The 19,279-nt window shown below is 58.5% G+C and overlaps 2 protein-coding genes across 16 annotated transcripts in view; one reads left to right on the top strand and one right to left on the bottom strand.

Annotated features, from left to right (window-relative positions):
* Positions 1–2,946: 2,946 nt before the first annotated feature.
* MFSD10 (major facilitator superfamily domain containing 10) lies at positions 2,947–7,183 on the top strand. Of its 3 annotated transcripts, none has more exons than XM_049886634.1 (13): positions 2,947–3,027; positions 3,471–3,668; positions 3,747–3,843; positions 4,081–4,184; positions 4,495–4,653; positions 4,740–4,901; positions 5,099–5,207; positions 5,299–5,410; positions 5,827–5,935; positions 6,035–6,125; positions 6,257–6,304; positions 6,432–6,521; positions 6,735–7,183. In XM_049886634.1, the coding sequence occupies exons 2-13, from the start codon at positions 3,495–3,497 to the stop codon at positions 6,842–6,844; spliced, it is 1,365 nt and encodes a 454-aa protein (XP_049742591.1). In that variant the 5' UTR covers positions 2,947–3,027; positions 3,471–3,494; the 3' UTR covers positions 6,845–7,183. The 3 variants fall into 3 exon arrangements, with proteins under 3 accessions (XP_049742591.1, XP_049742592.1, XP_049742590.1); XM_049886635.1 differs by having other exon boundaries at positions 2,959–3,027; positions 3,475–3,668; XM_049886633.1 differs by lacking the exon at positions 2,947–3,027 and having other exon boundaries at positions 3,100–3,668.
* Positions 7,184–7,631: 448 nt separating this feature from the next.
* Positions 7,632–19,279, bottom strand: part of ADD1 (adducin 1) — a 103,740-nt gene continuing 92,092 nt past the window's right edge. For 8 of the 13 annotated variants that reach the window (XM_049886624.1, XM_049886619.1, XM_049886626.1 and 5 more), the window contains 3 exons: positions 13,464–13,620; positions 11,668–11,766; positions 7,632–9,627 (listed from right to left, as the gene is read on the bottom strand). In XM_049886624.1, coding sequence (XP_049742581.1) covers positions 9,266–9,627; positions 11,668–11,766; positions 13,464–13,620 — 618 coding nt within the window. In that variant the 3' untranslated portion in view covers positions 7,632–9,265. Of the gene's footprint in view, positions 9,628–11,054; positions 11,090–11,667; positions 11,767–13,463; positions 13,621–19,279 lie in introns of those variants that run through there. The other 5 variants (XM_049886629.1, XM_049886630.1, XM_049886631.1 and 2 more) reach the window with 2 other exon arrangements.

Raw genomic sequence — 19,279 nt, 5'->3', positions numbered from 1 at the left:
CCTGATCCAGAAGCTGAAGAGGGTCCTGGAGGAGGTGAGGCCAGGGGCCGTTCTCTGCCTGGGGTTCGACTTCCCCACCAGTGCTCAGCCCAGGCTCACACCCTCCCGGCAGGCCTTGTGGCCCTATGCTGTGCTCCGGGAGGCCAGAGAATGGCAGGGCGTCCCCCTCACCCCACACTTCCTATGCTGTGGCTTGGGGCTGCTGGGGGTAGGGACCAGAGGGCTGAGGGAATACAGAGGGTGTGGAGGTGCATAGTGCCTACTCCAGAGGACCCCAGGGAGCCCCACCCACGGCCTGTACGGGGCGGGCTCTCCTTCGTTGCCAGTGGTGGAGATGGATGGCCCAGAGCTGTCAGCAGCCCTGCAGGTTAAGCTAGGAGACCTGCTCAGTGAAGAGGGAGTCTGATAACTGGGCTAGGTGTGAGGAGCTGAGAAAGAGGGTAGGACAGAACTGATGTTCCGGGTCCGCCCATCTAGCCTAAGAAGCTCTAACAACAGCTAGCCTTTTTTCTCAGGGATATGGTGGGAGGGGCAGTCGGAGCCCAGCTGCAGCCTTCCCTGTGACCCACGGTGAGCTTTGTGCGCAGGACCCCACATGCGGCCTGGTTTCCTGGGCATGAAGAGTGGGGGCTAGTACTCCCTGCCTGGCCGCCTTGACGAGGAACACAGCCCACAGCAGGCGACAGCCTGTCTGCACCTCCCTCCCCTGGTCCTGAGCATGTGTCAACGTCCCAGGAGCTGCTGAGCCCAGCATGTCCACTACACGCCTGGGTGCTCCACTGTGTCCGTTATCGGGGGGCGGGGAGCGAGGCCCTATTGCAGCACAAGAGGGGGCGTGCAGACCACCTTCCTGCATCAGCTGTGGAGCAACCTGCTGGTCGTGGGGGGCTGAGCCCACTACTGAAGCTGAGCTTGCTCGCTGTGAGTAAAGTGTTCCTACAGTGCCCGTGCGTGTCGTGTCTCGGTGGCTCCGACACACCACGCCGTGGGTTACTATCCACTAGGAAGTGGGGCTCCTGGAGGTGGTAACAGGCATCACTTACAGGCCACTGCAGGGTGGGCAGTGACTAGGCGGGAAGAGAACAAACATTACCTGATAGATGAAGGGACTGAGTCTTCTCTTGGGGTAAAGTAGCTTGTCTTCAGCTGCACAAAGTAATTACATGGTGTCAGGTGAAAGCGTGGCTTTCTCGGTTTTGTTTCTGTTGTTGGTTTATGACTTAGAAGACCCGGTGTGTTAGAGAAGAACTGTTCCATAAGGTTTTCTTGGCTGTAATCTTCACGGAAGCAGATTGCCAGGCCTGTTTTCTGTGGTGTTGCTCGGTGGGTTTGAACTGCCAACCTTTTAGTTATCAGCCTGAGTACAAACTGTTCGTGCCAGGGACCTTGAAAGCACGACTTTGCTGTCTTTATATGCAAGTAAAGTGGGTTAGGGCGGGCGAAGAGAGCCGAGGTGATAGTGGTGCACTGCAGGAGCCCTGTACCAGTCAACCTGGATACCAAAAAAACCAAAACCAAACCCGCTGCTGTCGAGTCGATTCCAACTCATAGCGATCCTATAAGGACAGAGCAAAGCTGCCCCATGGGGTTTCTGAGGAGCGGCTGGTGGATTTGAACTGTCGATCTTCTGGTTAGCAACCGAGCTCTTAACCACAACACCACCAGAGCTGGATGCAGAAGCCCATTTCCCAGAGTTCCCTTCGTGCAAGAAGATCAGATGGTGGGAGGGAAGCGGGAGTGGCCATCGGGGGGCCCTGGTATGGTTGACACTTGCAGCAGCAGGGCCTAGACCCTCCAGCTGCTTCCGAGTCTCCCTCCAGCTTCTGAGTCCTAGGCAGGTATGAGCACCCCTGCAGCGAGTACTAGCCTCTCTTGAGGTGATCCAGGGCAGCATGGCTGCAGGCCTGGGCCCAGGTGAGGCCAGTGCATCTTGCTGCTGTGGTCTTCAGTCAGTCGTCTCTGCTCTCCCCATTGTCACGTCACATCCTTCCAGGACTCCACACTCAGCACAAGTTGCAGAAAAAACAGGCTGAGCAACAGTAGTCCACCCGTGGTCTACCTCCCCAATACATCCCTGTTGTGAGTTGAACTGTGTCCCCCAAAAAGACAGGTTGACATTCTAACCCCGTACTTGTGAATGTCATCCTATTTGAAAATAGGGGTTTTGTTACCCGTTAAGTCAAATGAGATCATATAGGAGTAGGGAGGGACTTTATCCCGTGTTTTACAAAAGGGAGAACAGGAGATGGTCGCACTCGGAGAAAACACGCCAGCAGAAGCGAGTGGGGAGAGAGGATGGAGCAGAGGCCCCCTCCGAAGGAACCAACGTGGCTGGCACCCTCATCTCTGACCCCCAGTCTCCAAAACTGGGAGACACACACTTCTGCTCTTTAAAGCCACCCACTTGTATTTTGTTGCTGCAGACCTGGGGGTGCGCGTGGGGGTGGCCCAGGCAGGTATGGGGCAGCTGGTCCCCCCCATTCCCCAGTCGATGGCAGCGGCGCCGGTCGCCGGCTCAGGCGCACAGACGGGCTCAGACAGTGCCCCCTCCCCAGGGACTGCAAGCCCTGCCCTCCCCGAGGGCCGTGTGCTGCCGGCCTATCTGGGGGCGCGGAGCGGTGCGCGGGGTGTCAGGTGGGACCCCATTGTACAGCCCCGTGGTGCCTGGAGGCGCCCCCCGGGAGGCTTCGGGGGACAAGAGTCACGGCCTGAAGGCTGAAGGACGAGGCCAGGGATGGCAGGCGGCCCCAGCGCCCGCGGGCTCTGCAAGGCGCCCTGCACCGGCCCCGCGCGGCCCGCAGAACCGGCCGAGGACGAGCCCGGACGGCCGCGCAGCCCGGCTCCAGAAGACGGAGGCACCGCCCGCCGCCGGAAGAGGAAGCGCCGGCCGTGCCCGACTTCCTGGGGCGGGGCTTGGTCGGGGCGTGGCCACCCGCGCGCCCCGCCCCTAGCTCCGCCCCGCCCCGCCCGCGTATCTGGCGGCCCGTTCCGCGTCCGCCCGTCCGTCCTGAGCGCGCGGCCGCCGAGGTGGGGCGCGGGGAGGGGGGCGCGGTCCCGCCGCGGGGGCGCGCGGGGAGGGAGGAGGTGCTCGGCGGCCGGGGTGCGCCCCCGCGGGGAGACCGAGCCCGGCCGGGGGCGCGCGGCCCGGAGCCGCCAGCCCGGCCTCAGTTTCCCCGTTGGAAGCCGGCCCGCAGCGCCCGCCGCCCGGCCGTCCGAGAACGCGGGGGCGGTGTGGGCCGGACCCCCGCCGGCCCGGGTGGCCGCCGTGCCGGCCGTTTACTTGCGCAAGCCGAGCTTCCTGCCGGCCGGGCCGGCGCGGTCTCTGGGCGCGGGCTGGGGAGGCCCGGAGGGTCCCCGGCGCGAGGCGGAGGGCCCTCTACCCTTCAGGCCGGGCCGGGGTCGGCGGGCTCGGTGTCCCCCGTGGCAGGCTGGGCGGCCGGGGGGTCCTCACTTGTTCCAACATCCCGCAGCCAGGCCGGAGGCGGCACGACACCATGGGGCTGGGCGGGGGCGAAGGCTGCACCCCGCGTCCCCCGATCCGCCCGCAGCCCGCGTCCGAGCGCCGCGTGGTCACCGTGGTCTTCCTGGGCCTCCTGCTTGACCTCCTGGCCTTCACGTTGCTGCTGCCCCTGCTGCCCGGGCTGCTGGAGGGCCACGGCCGCGCCCAGGTGCGCCCCGCTCCGTGCGCCCCACCCAGGCCCAACGGTTGACCTGGCACGCCCCCATCACGTCCCCTGTGCCCCCAGGACCCCCTCTATGGCTCGTGGCAGCGCGGGGTGGACTGGTTCGCCTCGGCCATCGGAATGCCAGCTGAGAAACGGTACAACAGCGTCCTGTTTGGAGGTACGTCCACAACCCCCGAGTGGGCCCGTTGGGGTCCTGTCCTCGCGGACTTCAGTCCCCGGCCTGGGGTCCTTTCCACACGTCTTGCTCTGGGGACGTCTGCCTGTTTCCGCGCCCACATTCTCCCTCTCTGCTGGGGCTGAGGCTGGGTGACCTGGAGCGCAGGCCACGCTGGCACCAGACCCCCGGGAAGGGGACGCGTGGACCGTGCGTGACCGTGACCGCGCGCTCCCTCAGGTCTGGTGGGCTCCGGCTTCTCCGCTCTGCAGTTCCTCTCGGCCCCGCTCTCGGGCGCCGCCTCTGACCGCCTCGGAAGGCGCCCGCTGATGCTGCTGTCCTTGGTATGCACCTTCGCGGGTCGGTCCAGGCTGGGGGAGGACCGATGCTGTGTCTCCTCAGGGCCCCCATCACCTCCGTGTGTGTTCAGGTGCTGCCTCCTGTGGCGACACTGGTCTGTCCCAGAGCTGCCCGAGCCTTAGGGGGGTCCTGGCTCCACCCGGGGAACAGAAATGGCCTTCTGATGGCCGGAGCAGTGGAGGGCAGGGGGTGAGGAGTGTTACCTGGGTTTGCCAGCCCCAATCTGGGATCCTCCTATTTCAAGTGACCACCTCAAGTGACCACGCCTATCTCTTGTTACCGCCTGGAGGGCAGGTGGGTCTAGTCACCTCCTATGCTGTGTGGGCCGCCTCAAGGAGCTTCGCCGCCTTCCTGGCCTCCAGAGTGATCGGAGGCATCAGCAAGGGGAACGTCAGCCTGTCCACGGCCATCGTTGCTGACCTGGGCTCACCCGAGGCCCGCAGCCGAGGCATGGTGAGTGCACACACAGACACCAGAGGCCGAGGGCCAGGTGGGGGCTCCCGGTGTCGTGCCTGGCAGCTGAGGGCTTTCTTCCACAGGCTGTCATTGGGGTGGCCTTCTCACTGGGCTTCACGTTGGGTCCCCTGCTGGGCGCTGCCCTGTCACTGGAGACGGCACCCTGGCTGGCACTGCTCTTCGCCACCTCCGACCTGCTCTTCATCTTCTGCTTCCTGCCAGAGACGCTGCCCCAGGAGCGGCGGGTAGGCCAGCCAGCCAGAGCATGACTCAGCCCCAAGGTGGCCCAGGGGCTGGTTGGGAGGTCCAAGGGAGGTGTCTAGAGGGTCTTGGGGCCACAGTTCCTCCACAGGGGACAGGGGTCACTCCTGTCCCTGGGTCACCAGCAGGGGCCAGCAGTGCCAGCCTCCCGGACAGGCCTCTATGCTTCCATGCCCACCAGGCACCCTCCATCACCCCGGGGTTCCGAGCCACTGTAGACCTGCTCAGCCCCCTGGCCCTACTCCGCTTCTCAGCCGTGGCCCGTGGCCAGGATCCACCGGCCGGAGACAGTAAGCGCCTCTACCCCTTCACGCTCAATGAGCTGCCCCGGGTTCCCACCCCAGCCGGCCCTCCCCTACCACCCACTCACCTGCTCCCCAGGGCTCCGCAGCCTGCGCCAACTGGGCCTGGTCTACTTCCTCTACCTCTTCCTGTTCTCGGGCCTGGAGTACACGCTGAGCTTCCTCGCCCACCAGCGCTTCCAGTTCAGCAGGTGGGCGCCCGGGCGATCCTGCACGGCCCTCTGGGATGTCCTCCTCCCCTCATCCTACCCACACCCTCCCCTTCTTAGAGCCACCCCGCTCCCCGGAAGCTTTGTGGCCATACACACTCTGCCCTGTCCCTGAGGCCAGCCAAGGGACTCCGGCGGCACCTTGCGTCCCCTGGCCGTCTGTGGTGGAGGCACTTACGGCACACCCTGGCCTGTCCCTGGGCCCAGCCAAGGGACTCCTGCAGCGGCTAGTGTCCCCTGGCCATCTGTGGCACTCACGGCATGCCCCCCCCCCCCCAGAAGCCTTGTGGCCATGCATACCCTGGCCTGTCCCTGGGCCCAGTCAAGGGACCCCGGTGGTGGCTAGTGTTCCCTGGCCATCTGTGGTGGAGGCACTCACGGCACGCCCCGCCCCCCAGTCTTCAGCAGGGGAAGATGTTCTTTTTCATTGGCCTGACCATGGCTGCTGTCCAGGGCACCTACGGCCGGCGCATCCGCGCTGGCAGGGAGCTTTCAGCAGTGAAGCGGGTATGGGGTCTCGGGGGTTCTCCTTGAAGTGGGGGGCAGTGCCCGGGGCTTGGCCGAGAACAGGGCAGGGCATGGGGCTGAGGCCTGCTGTGCCCCCAGGCCATCCTACTGCTGGTGCCAGCCTTCCTCCTCATCGGCTGGGGGCACTCGCTGCCCGTGCTGGGCCTGGGGCTGCTGCTCTACTCCTTCGGTGAGTGGGTCTGTGGGGCTGGGGAACACGATGGGGGGCTGATGGGGAGATGCCATGGGGGCTGGTGGCCCAGGCAGGGGTGGGGAGCAGGGCCACACCCCCAGCTGGCCTCACTCACCCCCTGCCCCCAGCTGCTGCTGTAGTCGTGCCCTGCCTGTCATCCATGGTCGCCGGCTATGGTGAGCACCCCCCAGCAGGTGGGCGGGGGTGGGAGGAGCGGCCGGGTGGTAGCCAGCTATGGTGAGCACCCCCCAGCAGGTGGGCGGGGTGGGAGGAGCAGCCAGCACCTGACACATCTGCCTACAGGCTCAGCAGGGCAGAAGGGCACTGTTATGGGTACGCTGCGGAGCCTGGGTGCTCTGGCCCGGGCAGTGGGTCCTGTCGTGGCCGCCTCAGGTAAGCATGGTGGCCACAGCACTGGGGTGGGCACAGCACTGGGGTGGGCACAGCACTGGGGTGGGCACAGCACTGGGGTGGGCACAGCACTGGGGTGTCCACGGGGTCCCACAGCTCTCCCCACTCCTAGCCTCTCCCCTCGGCTCCCACCTGCCCCGTCAATACCACTGCCCTGTCCCCACCCTCGTGCCGAGGCCACAGCTGTCTCCGCAGTGTACTGGCTAGCAGGGGCCCAGGCCTGCTTCACCGTGTGTGCTGGGCTCTTCCTGCTCCCCTTCCTGCTCCTGCACCATCTGAGGCCACCGCCCCTCAAGGACGAGTAGCTGGACCTGCCTGCCGCCCCAGACCACAGGAGCACCCCAATGCAAGAGCGCTGCAGCAGGAAGCAGAGGCCCAGACCCCTGGCTTCCTCCCTGGGCCAGATGCGGGGCGGCTGAACCACCACTGGCAGCGTGGACCTCCAGTGGCAGGAAGCCTGTGCGGTGCCCCCAGGCCGCCCTGTCTGCTAACTCCCCCGGGGACTCACAGACGGCAGCTTCCCGGCCCGAGCTGGTTCTCAGTCCCAGCAGGGTCAGTAACTCTGAAGTCTCCCTGGCTTTTTGTTCACCTGTTTTGTAACAATGACACACTCCTCTGTGACCAAATAAACCAGCTATTTTATACCAAGTGTCTCCTCCACATGCAGCTCGGCCTCACCCCCCAGGAAGGCCCACGACCTGGAGAAGCCTTTGGCTTCCGTTCTGCACAGTGGTGGGGCACGGCGGGGTGCATGCTGAGGACCTCAGGGGTGTGGGGTGCGCTGTGCGCCCCAGAGGGCTGCCTTTACCAGAGTCGCCCCCTCCCAGGTCAGAAACATCCCCTGCAGTCTGCTCAGGAAAGAGGGAAACTCCCAGTTCTGCGCAAACAGCGGGGTCAAAGGCCAGTCAGGCCAGCGCCCCGTGTTCCTCATGGCGGCTTCTGGGGACTACCAGCCAGGACTTTCCAGCCCAAAGCTACCAACAACACTTAATCAAGAAATAAACCTTCGGAGAGCTTTCCTTGGATCACTTGACGAGCATCTCTGGAAACCCTATTTTAAAGGAACAAAGACTAAGGAATTAAAACATAAAATTCCTCCCCAGGTTTAGACAAGGAAATGGCTTAGAGAATTTTATTTGTGAGTAGAACAACGTTACAATGAAGAAAGGAAGTACAGGACCTGACCTTGAAGTCTGTGTCCATATATGCAACTCTATCTCATACTGTAATACAAAGAATTAAAATAAGCTACAAAAGTGGAGAGTAAGTCACTGCGGACGGGGTGCCGAGGGGAAATGCAGAGTCCCTGGTGAACTGAACACAGCGACGGCATAGAACTGGACCAGGCGGCACAGCAGAAGGAAAGCAGCTGGCGCAGGAGGCAGGCAGGCCCTACAGGGTTAGCAGGGTTAGCACGGAAGCTCCAAGCGTTAGTGCCATGCAACCAGCCCAGGCCTGTCTGCAAGTCTTGTCCATGTCCCAAGGCGGCTCAGGCCACCCATGCCAGGACCAGATCACCCCCCCTCCACCTGGCTGTCTTGCCTGTCCCTCCTCTCCCCAGTGGTGGGCCTGTCTGGCTGCCCCATGCCTCATCAGGGTGGCACCAGAGAGGGACTGCCCCATCGAGTCCATCTGGCCCCTCACCAGCTCCCTCTAAGCTATTTTCTAATGATCTGAGTTAACTGAAAACTCAGAGGTGTCGACCAAGGCTCCATGTGACCCAGGTGCATGACGTCAGAACGGGACCCTTAGAGCTGACTTCTGCCTTTGATCAAAACCGGGCTGAGTTAAGGTAAGAATAGACGCCTTCTCAGTTCCAGAAACTTCACCAGATAAGGGCATAAACAGTGCTCTGCTGCCGTCTGCGGCAGGCTCTACGGAGATAACTAAAGAAGAAAGTGGCCCGTTCACGTTCACAGTGAGAAATGTAGGCTGAGTTGCAAATCTGCTGAAAAGAAAATTCTAGAAAGGACTCTTCCCCCTCCTGTGACAGGAATCCAGAGACCCCAGTGAGTAAGACAGTATGAGTTCCTGAATCTGTTTCCTGACGAGGGTCATCTATCAGACCCTGAATAGGACCGTGCCACGTGCACAGCCCTGTCTGTCTCAGGGTTTCTAGCCCAGCGCCCACCCCAGCCCCACTTCACGGCAGCCTGGCTGGCCAGCCGGAACATGGGTGTTTTCACAGGACCAGGGCTGTGTTTATGAGTCAGGTCAGGTCACATGAGCACATGATGCCAGCAGGAAGCCACGAGTCCGTCACTGAGACGCCTGAGGTGCGTGGAAGCCTAGCAGAGAAGATGCATGTTAGCTCAGGACAAGAAGGAAAAGCAAGGGAGACGGCCAAGGCTCAGGAGGTGAAGGCTGTAACCAGAGCTGGCAGAAGCCTCCAGAAGCTTCCAGCCAGGGCCACGATCTGGCCCACTGTGGGAAGAGGGTGTTTCAGGGAGCCAGTTGTGAGACTGGCCGACAGCACTCCCCACAGCAGCAACAAGGATGCAGAGATGGACGCGGAGAAGCGGGAGGCTGAGGGCCAGCGTGCGGGGCTGGGCGGGCTGCTGTGCGCACACTAGGTTAGCACCGTCTGCATCGGGTTTGGTCACGCCGTCAGAGGTGAACTCTGAACTCGAGCTACAGGGGAGGGACTGGCCTTGCATTCCATTACACGAGAAGACGGAGCACAGGACACAAGGGGGCATTCTGAGGGACGACAGTGTGGTGGGCCTTCAGGAGTCGCTCCTCTTCTTGCTCTTCTTCAGGAAGGAGGGGGTGCGGAATTTCTTCTTCTTTTTGGAAGGGGACTTGCCCGGGGACCCATCACTGCCAGGGTCCACGGCAGCCCCCTCCTCGGCAGCTGGGGAGGGGGCCTCTGCAGCCGCCTGGCCTGGGGCTGTAGGGGGGCTGGCTACCGTGGGGGACTTGGTAGGGCTCTGAGGGTCAGGGGCTTCCCCAAGACCCTCGTCCTCCTCCTTGTCTAACGCTGGGAAGCCAAGCGCTTCTGAAGGCTCATCAGGGGAGTGGTCGGGGAGAGTCGGCTTGAAGGTGGCAGCTTCCCTGTCATCTCCCAAAGTCTGCTCCGGTGGCAGGTCTGGGGCGGGGCGAGAGAGACAGGGTTAAAGTGCTGCTGCCCCAGATTTCAAAGGGGGCCAGAGACCATTTTTACCAAGACAAGAGTCATAAACAGTGGGTAACGTCTACTCTGCTTTGAGACTAGATGGAGCTGTGTTACTCATGGACAGTGTATCAACACATCAGTTCAGGCTCAGGCCTTAGTCCTGAGTCACCAAAGCAAACTGAGAACATCTGACATCACACAACATTCTGCATTAAACACGTGAAAAGAGTTAACAAATCTGACGGCATGTATTAGTTGTCCTATCGTTAAGCCTAAACATTGTCCACTGCCCCTGGTCTCCCCAAGGTAACCAGCAGAAAAGCCACGAGCGAGTCCCCAGGCTCCACGTGCAGTACCAACAACAAACGCACTATCTGGGCTGGAGAAATCAATGAAAAGAAAAACGGAAGAGCTATAGATGAGGGGTGCGGATGGAATGCAAGCCTTTTTACCCACTGGGGCATCGGGACGCAGAAGAGCGAGAGTGTGACTGATCTGCAGTGGCAGCCTCGTGCTGTCCCCACAGCCCGGCACCCTGACGTGCCCACGTGTGTCCCCCGCGCAGACCCAGTGGAGACCGGCTTGGTGGTAAGACAAAATTACGAGCAGCTGGCATCTTAGCCAACACCAACCAGTTGATGCTTCAAAATCAAGCCAACCTGCAGGGCTGTGCTGAGGCGCTGAGCTTGCATGGGTTAGGAGCGGCCCCAGGAGGCTCTGGTTCCCAAACCCTAGTGCTGGAGCATGGGGAGGCTGGGATCGTGCCCCTGGAGCTGCTCACCCACCCCTGCTAGATCCCTTGCCCCCTAGGACCAAGGAAGGGCTGCGACCCACACACCCCCAACCCTGAGGAGTTAGAATCCACTCGCAAAGCATGCCGCGGTTAGCACCGGGGCAGAGGTTGCCTGTGGGTGCTTAGGAGGACTGTTAGGATTTGACCAAATGTCACATTAAAAAAAAAGCCAATGTCACTCTTGTGCCTCAATTCAAAAGACCAGTCCCCATTCAAGCAAAGATATAACCAAATCCGACCCCCATGCACCTGGAGGCAAGATCTAACCCGTCTGAACCTCGTTCAGATTTATGTCGGATTGAGTATGGCAAAACGTTCCCACCAAGCAGTCAGGAGAACCCCAAAGGCTGAACAGAAGAGTAACCACTCCCCTGAGCCTCCGAGGTGGAGAGCGCCCCGAGCAGAGCAGGGCAGGCCCACCACACGTACTTGGGTGAGCCACCTCAGAAGGCCACGGCACAGGAACCAGGGCAGGGAAAAAAAAGGGAGTCTCTTTGTTTTAGGTAAACAGAAAACAAAAGTCAGTAAACAACAAAGAAGCAAGCGAATGAGGCAAAGCACAGGGACTCCTGGTTAGGCGGTGAGGGCCCGAGGCCAGCGGTACTTACTATGGCAACAGGTACTCTTTAGCACATCCACCTCCTGGGTGTAGCGCAGCCACAAGAAGAGAAAGCACAAGGAGAGAATCTATGCATCCAGTCACAGCCATTGTCACACAGAAAGAACAGGAGCCCTTCTCTGACACCACAGGGTGAGAGGTGAGCTGCAGGCTTCCATACAGACAAGGAGACACCGGTGTGCAGGGCCGAGGGACGAGACACACCAGACCACACCACGTCACAGACACGGGGTGGGCGGAGAGGCGGACAGAAGGTCGGGCTCTCATCGGACTAGCCCAACACGGCAAGTCAAGTCAACCCTTCCCGGGGTGTAATCTGAACATGATGGGGAGAAGGCAACGTGCAGCAACGGGCAAAATGGACATCACAGAATGGCAGTGGGACCTGGGCCTGAAGTCGCTCACCCCCCTTCACAACACCTCACTGAGGAACTCTTCTGCCTCAAGTCGCCCGGGCAGAAGCGATTCCGGCAGAGGGGGCTGGGCAGCCTCACGGCTGGGCGATGTCTTTATTAGCGTGAAGAGAACTAGCACTGGACAAACACAGAGGGCGCCTGTCAAGAGGCCATGCACCGGCCCACAAGGGGCAACCAGCACTCACCTTCCTCCAGCTTGACGGGGGTGCTGGGGGGGGTCTGGGGTGCAGCAGGAGGGTCTGGGGGGCTCGTCTCCTTCTGCTCTCTAGTCTCGTCCACATTCTCTGCAGATGCACATAAGTTGGAAACAGGGTAGAGAGTGCAGACACCATGAGTAACATCACCTCAGTGGCCGGCTGTCAGCCCCCTGCCCATCTGGGTCCACACGCGGTGCCGAAGGGCTGCCCAGCTCCTAGGAAGGTCAAGGAGCCCTCCCAGCAGCCCAGACAGGCTGAGAGGCGGGCTGGGCCGGAGGGGCGCACTGCCACACCGCCTTCCTCCTCTTCCTTATGACTGTTATGACTGCTGTGTTGATCTGAGTTCCCGCACTGCCTGCCCCCCGCACTGAGCACCCCCACCCTACCCCCCATCTAAGTGCCCCAGGTCACTGGGCAGCTGCTCTGCAGGCTAGGCCCGGGGGGGCCTGGACGGGCAGGGAGAGGGAAGGGCCTGCTGCGCAGACAGCTCTGCTCGGAGAGCCTCGGGGACTAATCCCGATGGTCAGGGGAGCCCTCTTTCTGACTAGAAGCAGCCCGGCCTCCCCAAGGAGAAAGTCGAATCCTTGCCCACCACTCGTCAGCTCTGTGACCCTGGACAAGCCCCTCCTGCCACAGGCCTCTGTCTTAGTCACTGTAGATAAGCTTGTTGGGCTGGGCAGTTGCTAAGATGCCTTCGAGCAATGGCACCCTGGTTCTAATTTTCTATGTAGGGCATTTCTACCGATCATTTAAACCTGGCAGTGTAATGCACGTTTTCATCTTCTGAAGTAAAACATGCTGACAAGGGCCAGGCAAAAACTCAGGGGCCAGAGCCCATGCTCGAAGGCCAGCCATCGGTGACGGGCAGGGGTCTCCAGAGGGTGCCCACACTGGCACGTCCCCCGCGGGCGGGCGTCTCTGCAACCACAGAGTGCAGTTACACGGGGCCCCGTTCACTCTCTTGCCCTATCACCGTGCCCTAACATGTCTTAGGAGTTGTTTGACTAAAAAACACCAAAAACACGCCCACCTTTCCCAGACACCCACGCGCACATGCACACACGCAGGAGCTGGGATGCAGCCACATCACCAGCACTCACGCACACTCAGCAAGCTGGTTCCCACTGTATGGGGCAGCGTGGGCCACGCTCAGCAGGAACACACGGTACGAAAAGAAAGCTCCATTCCTGGAGACAACGGGATGTCGAGATCTGGGTCGCTCAGAATCGAGTGCAGTGAGATTTAGTTTTAATAAAGCACACCAGGCAGGGACAGTGTGACATACTGCAAACAACTCACAACAGTGTTTCGTACAATCGGCTTTCACCAGCAGCAACGTAATGGAAATCAAACGCTGCCTGAGGGGCAGTCCCCAGCCACCCCCCGTCCTCCAGGAGGGGGGCTGGTCCCGGCGCTGGATGTCTCAGGAAGGGCAGAGACGGTGTGGTTCCTGGGGGCACCCTGAGGAAGGCGGTTTGCCCCCCGACCCCGCCGCCCCCAGGTTTTGTGGCAAGGGGTCTGATGCCTCAGGAGTCACCTTTTCAACGCTCCCTAGGGGAGCCCGTCACATGCACATCTGAGACCCCTCTTAACAAGGCCACCTACAAGTGTACTTGGTCTTGAGGTTCCTCAGGGGTCACTAGAGTGCACAGGTCGAAAACGTGTGTGAAACAATATCCTGGTCTCAACCGAGGACAAGGCTAGCTTGTGGCCCTGACTCCTCACCCCACCCACACAGGAGCCCCTGTAAATCCCTGCCCTGACCCCTCACGGTGCACACTCACCTTCTGAGCCCCTGTGCTTCCTCTCCACCTCCCTGCGGTACTCCTCCAGCTCCCGGTCTGTGAGCACGTTGAAGGGGTTGGGGCCTGTGGTGCTGACGATCACGTGGGGCTGGTACTCCTTCTCGATGATAGCTTTAGAGGCGGTCACCAGCTCCCCCTAGGGACAAAAGGGCACACAGGGTCTCCTGAGAGCCCAGCCCCCGCAGGGCAATCGTCCCTCCATGGCAAGGCTGAGCAGTGGGGTGGGGGCGGCTGGGTTCGCTGTGCCTAGGCCTGGGCTCAGGCACACAAAACATGAAAACAGAGGCTACGAACAAACGTAACAGGAGGAAAAATGCTACACAAGCCCCTCAGGTTTCAGAAGCCAAGGCATCGAACACGGCACGGAGGACACCCAGCCTGAATGGATGCCACTCCTCACGGCCAGGTGGGATAACAGGGCCCTGCCCATCGTGTCTTATAAAACCCACCACCTCCTGCATGACCCCGTGCGTACCACGACCCCTAGCCCTAGGCAGGTGTGCTGGAGGTCTGTTCTTTGGACTAGGCGTCTAGAATGTTCCTATCTGCCTCCTGAAACTTATCCCAAAGCATTTACAGATAACAAAATGTCCCCAAACACCGGTGTTTATCTGAAGAATTTGGAAAACTGAAAATGTGTATAAAAGAAAACAGTGAGCAAGCAAGCAAAGCACAACAGCTAGCACTCAGACAGTCTCGAAGAAGGAAGCCGGCTGGGGCAGTGCAGTTCACCCCTCGCTCCGCCGCCCCAGCAGGCAGCTTGGCTGGGGCTGCGGGTCCCAAACGGCAGAGGCTCCTGTGACCAGAGCTCACATGCATGCATGTCACCCATGAGAGCCTCCACAAACAAGTGAGCCAGCGAAGGCCACACGGCTTGTGATGCCAGGCCTGCCCCTTCAGTGACAGGTGACTCCAAGGCAGAGCTTCCTGAGGGAAGTGACCACCAGACAGGTGCTGGGGAGCCCCAGGCCACTGAGCAGCTGCTCTGCAGGCTAGGCCCAGGGGCGCCTGGACGGGCAGGGAGAGGGAAGGGCCTGCTGCGCAGACAGCTCTGCTCGGAGAGCCTCGGGGACTAATCCCGATGGTCAGGGGAGCCCTCTTTCTGACTAGAAGCAGCCCGGCCTCCCCAAGGAGAAAGTCGAATCCTTGCCCACCACTCGTCAGCTCTCTGGCCCTGGACAAATCCCTCCTGCCACAGGCCTCTGTCTTAATCACTGCAGATAAGCCTGTTGGCTGGGCAATGGCTAAGATGCCTTTGAGTAATGGCATTCTAGAAGCCTATGGCAATCTGACTTGTTGCATCTGAGTCTTGGTATCACGGCCGATAAAATATGAGATTTGAGAGAAACATTTAAGTTAATCTAAATCAACTTTTAAAGTTAGTAAAAGAATAAAATACCAAGAAGTTGACTGTGATAGGTGTCAAAGCCCTTGTCCCAGCTCTGACGTTTCCCAGGGGACAAGCAGGCCCTTCTCGTGCAAGCTCAGGGAGGGCTCCAGGCTCCTAGCACAGGTGTAGCCCGACCTTGGCCGAGGGCCATCCAGGCTAGCTCAGAGCAGACATGGGTGCAGCGGGCCTGCTCTCTGGGGGGAAGGAGGCAGCAGTGCTTGAGGAAAAGGGGTCCCTATGGGCTAGGGAATGGACATTCCCTCAGGGGCCACAGGGGCTCCCAAGCTGCCCTCACTGCCTGGTCACCCACGAGGCTCTGAACAAGGCAGGCATCCATGAGCATTTCTGTGCTCAGCTGGGGCTGCGTGGCTGAGATGAGAGCTCTCTCTCTGAAGCTGTGCACACGTGGCTGTGACTCAGCCTCCCTGAGCATCAGGCTTTTCACCTGCAGACAGAACCAACTCAAGGTAAACAAGAGTCAACACAGGATGAATGTGTGCCACGCTGGGCCACGCACACACTAGGTGCTCAACAGAAGTCAGCTGAGGGCACCGAGGCGGGCCCACGGCCACCCACAGGGTGCCACGCACACAGTCAAGGACACTCTCGAGACAGAAACGGGACGGCAGAGTCCTTTCCCGAGCGGGATGACTTTGAGCATACACCTTCCCAGCCTAATCTCTGATGACTTAGTCAGTGTGCAGTCAAGCCCAGAGGAAAGCCACATCACTCTGGGATGTGAAAAACTGAGGTCAAGGAAGCCTTGCTGTTGCTGCTGCTGCTGCTGCCAGGTGCTGTTGAGACGGTTCCGGCTCATAGAGACCGTACGGACAACAGAGAGAGCGCAACACTGACCAGCCCTGCACCATCACAATCCTTGTTATACTTCAGCCCGTTGTTGCAGCCACTGTGTCCATCCATCTTGTTGAGGGTCTTCTTCTTTTTCACTGACCCTCTAATAACAAAGCACTAACCCAGTGACCCAGTGCCATCGAGTCGATTACAAGGCACTAGACGGGGCTTATTACTGTTTTTGAAATAGGGCATCTGGTAGGGCTGTGGGCTTGTTTCCACTGTTAAGCAAGCGTGGTGCTTTCTGGCAGAAGGACACGCCCCGCGTCGTGTGCAGAGGCAGCACCAGTGAGGGAAAGAGGCTGCAAGGTCCTTCAGAAAAGCCCCAGCTCCGGGGCCCCCAGCACCCCGCTCCTCAGAGCCTCCTGCTGGAGGCCAGCTCATATGCCCTTGCCTTATGGGGTTCTTAGGACACTTAACATTGTCCCCTTTACCAGCCAAGGAGAAATCCAACTTGCCGATGAGCAATACCATCTTCCAAGAACCAACAGTATGGATGTCCTGAAGCCCACATGGAAGGAAGTAGAAAACGAGCTCCAGGACAGGCCAACGCCCATCCTCAACATGGAAACGAAACCTGCTTAGGGCAGGAAAGGCTGTGGAGCACCGTGGACGTGGGGACAAGGTAAGCTGGAACGAGACTGCACGTCTGGCCGGGGATCTACCTGAAACAGTGTCTCGCTACCTGGGTTAGCTCTTTTTTGTTCACGCTGCTGATTATACCTGGACCCACCCATCACCCAGAAGTTCTCAGACTGGGGGAGTGGGTCAGGATCACCAGGAATTCTTGACAAAACGACACGTTTGGACTCACTCCCAAGGCCAGGGCAGGGGACTTTGTCTGTCCTTCATGAAACAGCCCAGCACCTGTTATGTACCCCAGTCTGAGCACCACTGGTGCAGAGCAGACCCGACACCATGCATGGAGGACAGCCCACCACACAGGCACCTTTAATGTGCCTCACCAGCTGCTTCTGGACAGCCGGGACACAGCACCAATCAAAACCACCACATGCAACTAATGCCAAAGGAACAGCCAGCCCTGCTCCAGCCCCGCAGATAGGCCACGTGGCTCTCAGACCCAAATACACCTTCACGGACACGTTCACTAACAAGAGAGCAACAGCTTACAGCCAAGATGTGACAACCAAGCAGACAGGGAGGGAGCACGTCTGTCTCCCTTGCTCTGAGAGGCTGCTCTAGGAACGGCAGTGCAGGGTAAATTCTAAGGATGGGGAAATGGGACACAGAGGATTAATGGCTCACTATGTGAACCATGTCACGAGCAGGTACTGCAGACAGGAGAGGCTCCAGCAGACAGCTTCCCCCTGCTAGTCAGTCGGCACCTCACTAACAGGAGACCTGCACCTCCTGGGAGGTGCGCTAACTCACAGAGAGCCCTGGACATCTCCTCTGAGTGAACGGACGGGAATCACAGCAACGAAGACTGACCTGGGCAGCCAGCCCTTTCCTGCCCTCGGGGCCATGCTCTGCATACACGCCAGCGCGCCCCTCGCCGTCACCAGGGCAGGGCAGGTGAGAAGAGAGGCAGCTCAAATGCTCAGGGAAGGTTGCCTTCCTTCTGGGCAAACGACGGCAGACAGATAGGCCTGCTGTCCATGTTACGTCCCCACGTGCATGGAGAAGTGGTACCTGGGGACTTCAACGGGCTCACTTTCCTAACCCTCTGCAAAGTTAAAAAAAAATTATCGGGGGTTTCTTTTTTGGGGGGTGGGGTCGATATGTCTCTTAAGTCTTTTTTGTTGTTGTTGTTGTTGAGAATATGCACAGAAAAACAGACACCAAATCAACAGACCCTACATGTGCAAGTCAGTGGCACTGATCACATCCTTCAGGTTGTACAGCCGTTCCACCCTCCTTTTCCGAGTTGTTCCTCCCCCATTACTATGAACTCACTGGCCCCTATGGTTCCTATCTAAGCTTTGGAGTTGCTGTCTTTAAAAAGCACGATGCTCAAGGCAGACATTCTTTACTAGTTAGGCTACACTATCGTTGGGCTTAAAGAAGACTTCAGGGGATATTTTGGTTTAAGGTTTAAAGATTATCTCAGGGCAGCAGTTTTGGGGGTTCATTCAGTAGCAGCGGCTCCACCAAGTCTGGGGCCCCCTGAGTCTTTTTTAACCTTGTGGTAAGTATAATACAGATAACACAAGGTTTGCATTGCCACCATCTACACGTGGACAACAGGCCCGGGAACCACTTCGGTCCGGTTCGACCCCCTGCTGAGAATTTGCTTTTCTAGCCCGGATATACTAAATCAGAATCGACATTTTAATAAGGTCCCCAGGCAATTCTTACAAGATCTTGTTAAAATGTAGATTCTGATTCAGTGTATCTGGGATGGAAAGGCAAATTCTCAGCAGGGGGTTGAACTGGAATGAACCAGTTTGAAGCCCTGAGGCACGGTTCAAGGACATTAATTACCTTCATCATGTTGTTCAACCATGACCATTTACCATTTCTTTTAAAGGTAAAAATACTTTTTTTTTTTTTTGAGAATTATGTTCTTTTAAGAACTAGCTATATGGGATCAAATTGATAACTTGAAAGATTAGATAGGAACCTTGGGAGGGGCAGTGAATTTATGTTAATATGGGAGGAACAACTCAGAAAAGGAGGGTGATGTCTTAGTCACCTAGTGCTGTCATAACAGAAATACCACAAGTGGATGACTTTAACAAAGAGAAATTTATTCTCTCACAGTCTAGTAGGCTAGAAGCCCGAATTCAGGGTGTCAGCTCTAGGGAAAGGCTTTCTCCCTCTGTCGGCTCTGGAGGAAGGGCCTTGTCATCAATCTTACCCTGGACTAAAAGCTTCTCGGTGCAGGGACCCCTGATCCACAGGACTCACTCTTCTCGCACTACTTTCTTGGTGGTGTGAGGTTCCCCGTCTCTCTGCTCACTTCTCTCTTTTATACCTCAAAAAGATTGACTTAAGATACAACCTAATCTTACAGATTGAGTCCTGCCTCAGTAACATCACAGAGGCAGGATTTACAACACATAGGAAACTCACAACAGATGACAGAATGGTGGACAATCACATAATACATGGCCTAGCCAAGCTGACAATACATTTATGGGAACACAATTCAATCCATTACAGCTGAGAATGGTTGCACAACTCAGAGAATGTAATCAATGTCACTAAATTGTACTCGTAGAATCTGTTGACTTGGTGTATGCTTGGCTGTGTATATTCTCAACAAGAAGAATGAAAAAATAAAATTTAGGAAGAAAAATAACTAAGTACATTTTCAAGAAGGGCTGACAAAGATTGATTTGTTTTATTTCCCATTCTTCCGAAACGACCTTTCAGTCAAATGACCTTGCAGTATGGTGTCCATTACATTTATGGGCCAGCAGCTGAGCAAGCGAGGGGTGAGCAGTCCCATGGAAGAGCGGCTGCCACTGCTAGCAGTTGGCTGAGACTGGCCCCTTTGAAACCAGCATCTCATAAAAGGCAAACTGCTGGGACCTCAAGGACATGCACTGCCCAAGGTCACATGCAGGATTTCAGAAACGCTCCCCAC

The sequence above is a fragment of the Elephas maximus genome, chromosome 5, assembly GCF_024166365.1.
Source record: "Elephas maximus indicus isolate mEleMax1 chromosome 5, mEleMax1 primary haplotype, whole genome shotgun sequence".
Taxonomy (NCBI): domain Eukaryota; kingdom Metazoa; phylum Chordata; class Mammalia; order Proboscidea; family Elephantidae; genus Elephas; species Elephas maximus.
This window is presented reverse-complemented; position numbering and strand designations above follow the sequence as displayed.

What these genes read in the sequence shown, in the direction of transcription:
- MFSD10 (XM_049886634.1), top strand. Translation starts at nt 3,495, where the DNA reads ATGGGGCTGGGCGGGGGCGAAGGCTGCACCCCGCGTCCCCCGATCCGC. An exon ending in CAACAGCGTCCTGTTTGGAG is followed by an intron (nt 3,844 to 4,080) that starts GTACGTCCACAA and finishes GCGCTCCCTCAG; the next exon opens with GTCTGGTGGGCTCCGGCTTC. An exon ending in AGCTTTCAGCAGTGAAGCGG is followed by an intron (nt 5,936 to 6,034) that starts GTATGGGGTCTC and finishes CTGTGCCCCCAG; the next exon opens with GCCATCCTACTGCTGGTGCC.